The sequence below is a fragment of the Myzus persicae genome, unplaced genomic scaffold (assembly GCF_001856785.1).
Source record: "Myzus persicae strain clone G006 unplaced genomic scaffold, MPER_G0061.0, whole genome shotgun sequence".
Classification (NCBI taxonomy): Eukaryota; Metazoa; Arthropoda; class Insecta; order Hemiptera; family Aphididae; genus Myzus; species Myzus persicae.
Window position 1 is genome coordinate 1 of NW_019101558.1, and position 5,986 is coordinate 5,986.

The 5,986-nt window shown below is 32.5% G+C and overlaps 1 protein-coding gene across 1 annotated transcript; it reads left to right on the forward strand.

The window, feature by feature from the left end:
- Window positions 1-1,238: 1,238 nt before the first annotated feature.
- On the forward strand, window positions 1,239-3,593 carry LOC111029519. Its single transcript, XM_022308537.1, has 5 exons — window positions 1,239-1,265; window positions 1,331-1,945; window positions 2,109-2,573; window positions 2,637-2,815; window positions 2,934-3,593. The coding sequence occupies exons 1-5, from the start codon at window positions 1,239-1,241 to the stop codon at window positions 3,520-3,522; spliced, it is 1,875 nt and encodes a 624-aa protein (XP_022164229.1). The 3' UTR covers window positions 3,523-3,593.
- Window positions 3,594-5,986: the final 2,393 nt, after the last annotated feature.

Consider the following 5,986-nt stretch of genomic DNA (forward strand, 5'->3'; position numbering starts at 1 on the left):
CTCCGGTGGAACAACGACATAAGTGCAAATTTTTGACTTTTTGACATAAGTACGACAACAGTACAATAACATTTCATTTTATCGAATGGAACAATGACATAAGTATAATACCTATTATTGACCGCTAGAGAGCAGTTTCGTCATTGTTGAAATTACCGGTTTTTAATCACATGTCCAATGGAACAATGACGTTGTTATCAGTTGTGTTTCGCCTACCGACCGCGGTGCATTGTTTTTATTTCTACAACGACGTAATTGTTATTTGTGACACTTTTTTGTTTAATCCTGGTGCCACAACGACGTAAGTGAGAGTTACGTCATTTTTCATCTAAAAACACTTAATTTTTCGTCATTATCTAGTGGAACAACGCCGTAAGTATACATTCCGTCATTATTGACTTCAAATTTTTTTTTTTTTTTTAGTGTAATTGTTCTTTCTGTCATTGTTCACTCAATATTTCTTTGCTTTTTTCCAATTTGCGATTTTATTTTTATTTTGTAAACTATGTTTTTAGAGTATTATAATGAAACGAACAAAGCTATTATTAGAACTAGCTACTCAAAAGACTGAAATTGAGAAAAATTCTGTATGTAATATTGAAAATTCGCCTAAGAGTAAGTAGCTACCTCATATTTATAGATTAAAACAAACTAAATTGCTTATACCTAGGGTTCGCACATTTGATTGATTTTTTGGTTTTATATAAAATATATTTAAATGCTATGCAAATGTATGCTATATAACCGGGAGAGGCAAAAGTCAATTAACTGATTTACATGAAGGACGATTATTATAAGTAATCATGTAAAAATTAATTAATTAATTAAAATTATGATGTAATAATATTATTAATTTGAATTATAATAATATTATTATGACTAGGGCTCGGAACTTAATGTACTTAAAAAGTACTAAATATGCATGCACTTATGCGCTTAAAAAAGTACAAATATGCTCTAAAAATATGCACTTATATTTTATTTTTTAAACATAACATTTTCAAAAAATGCAAAGTAATAAAAATAATACGGATTTTTAATTTTTAATCATAATTTAAACAAAAAACAAAACAAATAATAATAATTAGATATAATTTTGTTCCTACCTTCAAAAGTGTTACATTGGACCACTAAACTTTTATATTAATATATTATATTAATCAACAGGCCTGATTATGACTATAGCCATTCCCGATTAACCAATAACCATTTTTATTTATTATTTTTTTTTGTTCTTTATGCTTATGCTTATGCTTATGCTTATTGCTTGTTGCTTTATTCTTATTTAACTGATTCTCCCGAGATTTTGACTGACGCTCAATATTTGCAGTCCAGTCCATCATCATCTGTAACACCGTGTTGTATCGCCGAACAAAATGAATCACCAATCAAGCTTAAGCTTCGTAGATTGACAAAACAGACGAATTATAAAGTAATAGTTGATGATTCAGAAAATGAGGAAAATCTTTCTGGGGATGACAGTGACAACTATATTCCATCAGTAAGTGAAACATCTTCGGAAAGTGAGAGCACTGACCAGTTGACCGATCTCCAAACAATCGATCTCCCGATAACAGTTTCACCTATCAAAAAAGGAAAAAAGAGATCAAGAAACCCAGAGCAATGGAAAAAAACAAAAGCCAAATTATTGAAGAATTCTGGTAAGAGCTACACTTCTAGAACAGGGAAAACTGTCAACGAAAGGGTTATGGGGCCAAATTGCTCTGACCGGTGTATTCTAAAGTGCTCATCAAAAGTATCTGACGAATACAGGATTGAACTTTTTAATAAATATTGGAGTTTGGCGTCATTACAGCGACAACGGGATTACTTAGCTTCATGTATTGAGCCCCTCCAACTCAAATATCGTCGTATATTTACTTCAGAAACTCCCAGAAGGCAAAACTGTGGATTTTATTTGCTTTTTGAAGGAAATCGAATTCGGGTATGTAAAACCTACATGATTAACACTTTCGGAATAACGGAAAGAACGATTCGCAGTGTCATTCAATCAAGAACTTCTGGTTCAGGCATAACTGTAGAAGACAAACGAGGAAAACATGGCAATCATTCGAGAGCTGACCTAGATATAATAAATTCCGTAAAAGAACACATCAACTCCATTCCTAGAGTCGAAAGTCACTATCAAAGAGCCAACACAACAAGAGAATTCGTTGATGGCGGGTTGTGTATTGCTGAAATGCATAGACACTATGCAAAAGAGCGAGTCGACAATGGAAAAACTGCAGCGAGTTACGATTGCTATGCTCGTATATTTAATACGGAATTTAACATTGGATTTTTCTCTCCCAAAAAAAGATCAGTGTGATTTTTGTGAAGGGTTCAACAATGCCACGGCAGAAGAAAAAGCAAAGTTGGAAAACGACTATCAACTACACCAAGATGAAAAAAACTTGAGCCGAACGGAGAAGGCTAATGATAAAGAAAAGGCTAAAGAAATGGGATCTAACATTGTCTTAGCTACCTTTGATTTACAAGCAGTTATGCCAGTACCTACTGGGCAGAGTTCTGCTTTTTTCTATAAATCAAGATTGAATTGTTTTAATTTTACGGTATGTAAATAGTTATTTTAACTCTTAAAAACTATTTTTATAACTGCTTAATTTTTATTGTAGGTATCAGAAATAATCAAGGATCATACCATCTGTTATTTCTGGCATGAAGGAGTAGGACAAAGAGATGCTATTGAAATAGGTTCATGTCTTCTAATGTTCATCGAAGAAATTGCGAATTCTCGTCCTGGAAGTGACATCATATTTTACTCTGATAACTGTTGTGGTCAACAAAAGAATAGGTAGAAAAAATTTAATCATTTTGTGATATTTTCTTAGGACTTATTAATTTATTTACGGGCTAGAATTCCAATATAATTCACCGAATCTATTAAAATGTACTTATATTATTTGTTTCAGGTTTGTACATGCCATGTATTTATACGCAGTGGAAAAATATCAAATAAATTCCATTACGCATAAATACCTTATTCGAGGTCACACACAAAACGAAGGCGATACAGTACATAGTGTTATTGAAAAATCTATGAAAAGGAGCAAAAAATCAGGACCTATATACGTGCCCGATCAATTAGTGACTATAATTAGGAATTCTAAAAAAACGGGAAAACCATTAGTCGTAAAGGAACTGAGCTTCAAGGATTTTATTGATTTAAAATCGTTGACCGACGAGATTGGTTACAATTGTCAAAAAAACACAGAAGGTGAGCAAATAAAAATATCAAATATAAAAATTATAAGATTCGTGAAGGGCAGTGAAGTTTGTTTCTACAAAAATTCCTACAAAGACATAACCTGGGAAAAAGCTCAAATGAAAAAAACAGGAACAAGACGTTCCGGTGCAAAGGATATTGGTAGTATAAAAACAAAACTCGCATACAACTCGAAAATTCCAATAGCTGAAAACAAGAAGAAAGATATACAAAGCTTACTGACATCCAATATAATTCCAAATTACTACGAAACGTTTTATAATACACTATTTTGATTTTTAATTTGTAAATTAACATAATAAATAATAATAATAATATTTAAGTTTCAGATTATAATATAATTTTTTTTCAAAAGTAAAGAATAAAAATATTTAAGTTTTCAATAATTACTTGAATTTGTTTTTCTACAACTCCTAATTAATATAGTGTGTGATTATAACAAAATAATCAGAACTTCCTAATTTTATCTTGTATGTCAAAAATACTAAAAATTTGGCATTTTTTGGAAGAACAATGACACAATTGCAATTTTTTTTATTAATTTTGAACTGTGTAGGGGTAGTTTATTGGTTTTGACAAAACCGATAAAACTATCTTAAACTGGACTAAATTTGACATTATAACAATGACCGTTTATTCTTTTTAGACTATTTATTATATCCTAAATAATACAAACAATTACACAATAATTTTTAATTACGTTTTCTGAAGAACAACTACATTTTCACTTACGCCGTTGTTCCACCGGAGAAGCGACATGTAGATGCATTATTGTCGTCGTTACGACGAATACGACGGGTATGTATGAACGATTTCTATTCTGAATTTTGATATCCTGGTAATCAGACCACTAAGGTCGCACTATGTTCGGAAAGACAATTATGTAAAAATAACAAATATGATAATAGAAATTTTAAAATATATTTAATTTTTAACCCAATTATTTGAGCCTTGGGTATTTGAATAATATTTAAATGTAATGGGGTGGCCATCAGGGTGGTCTGTAAATATTTTGGGTGGCCGGGCCACCTCAGGCCACCCTTTAGCTACGTGCCTGGTGGTGTCCAAGTAAATTTATCAGTAGCCAAAATGGAGCCAGAACTGGCAGACGTAGTGTTATCAGTATGCGGAGTCTTAGCTCAAGAGCGTGCAAACCAAATTATTTCTAATCGTAAAAAGAAAAGAAAAATATGGGTGCGAGGTTGGGTTGCCAGGCGAAATATTTTAGGTGGATCAAATACGTTATTAATGGAGCTCCGAGTGGAAGACAGACCAGGTTTCATGAACTAAATGAGGATGAGTGATGGTCATTTTAATATTTTACTAAAAAAATTGATAAAAAAAAAAATATTCAAAAACAGGACACATTTTTTCGAGAAGCAATACCAGCTAAGACAAAGCTGGAAATCACATTAAGATTTCTCGCTACTGGAGAGTCGTATTCGTCACTACAGTACTTTTTTCGAGTGCCCAAATGTACCATAAGTTTGTTTGTACCTGATGTTTGTACAGAAATCTATATTTAATCTATGTTTTGGAAAATTTCATAAAGGTAATTTTATTATAATAAATTTATTTTCACTTTAAATAATTATATCAGTACTTATGAAATATATAATATACATAAAAAACAATTAAATATAGAAAAACAAAATGATAAATACGCTGACATAACTTTTATTGACTTATGGAACTAAATAACTGTTCAAATGTTTGCGGTGCGGGTTCTTCTGTGTCTTCAATATTATACTCAGAAGATTCATTATACGTATAATTTGAACTTACTGATGGAATATTTAAATCAATGGATGAGGATGAATTAGATAGTAAATGGTATTGTAATGGCCTTCTTCGTAGTTTGATTGACGAGATTGAGGAGTGTATGTATCATGATGAATTTGAGTTTGTATATTATTTGATTCACGGCTTTCTTCTTACTTCAACAATTCCTCTGTTAAGATAGTTTGTATTTTCAATTGCGATGCAAGTGCTTGCCTTTTAGGAAGTTGATTAAGTTGAACAGCAACACTTTTACCAAAAATTTCAAACGGATTTTCAACTTTTGGTGCAGATGCAATTGCTGCAATTTTTTCCAATCTATCTACTGTGGTATCAATGTTAAACAAATTTCGTGGAGTTAATTTTCTTTTTTTATTTAAATTTATCGGGATTGAGTTAGTAGTTGACATTGGTTTGGTTAAAGATTTATTAATAGTTTGAATGGTTGCAGTACAGTTTTCGAAACTAACTTGGTTTTGTGTTGATGTTTTTTTCTGTAGTCTCTGAATTTTCGTTATCACATTTTTCATTTTCATTCTCAATGCTACTACTTTGAGTGCAAGAGATTACATTAGATGTCTACAAACATAAAATTATAATAATATTGATAAATTATTTTATTAAGTAATAACAATAAATGTTTGATATTTCAGTGTCCATCAAGTTTTAAAGAATGGAATGACGGGGGCAGTCGACCGTTGCCGAGCTGGAGCAACCAAGCGACGAAGCGCGCGTCGTTGTCGGCGCGCATGTTGCGGACCAGGTTAAAGCGCTCCATGCCACGCCACAGACTGTTGTGCCTGATCGAGGACATGACAATGTCAGCCCTCGATCCTCTTCGGACCACGGGCAATATCTGCCTGAAGTCGCCCGCGAACAGCATGGGTTTACCGCCGAACGGTAATTCTGATCCCATGACGTCCCTGAGCAGGCGGTCCACCACCGTCAGCTGCAGTCCCG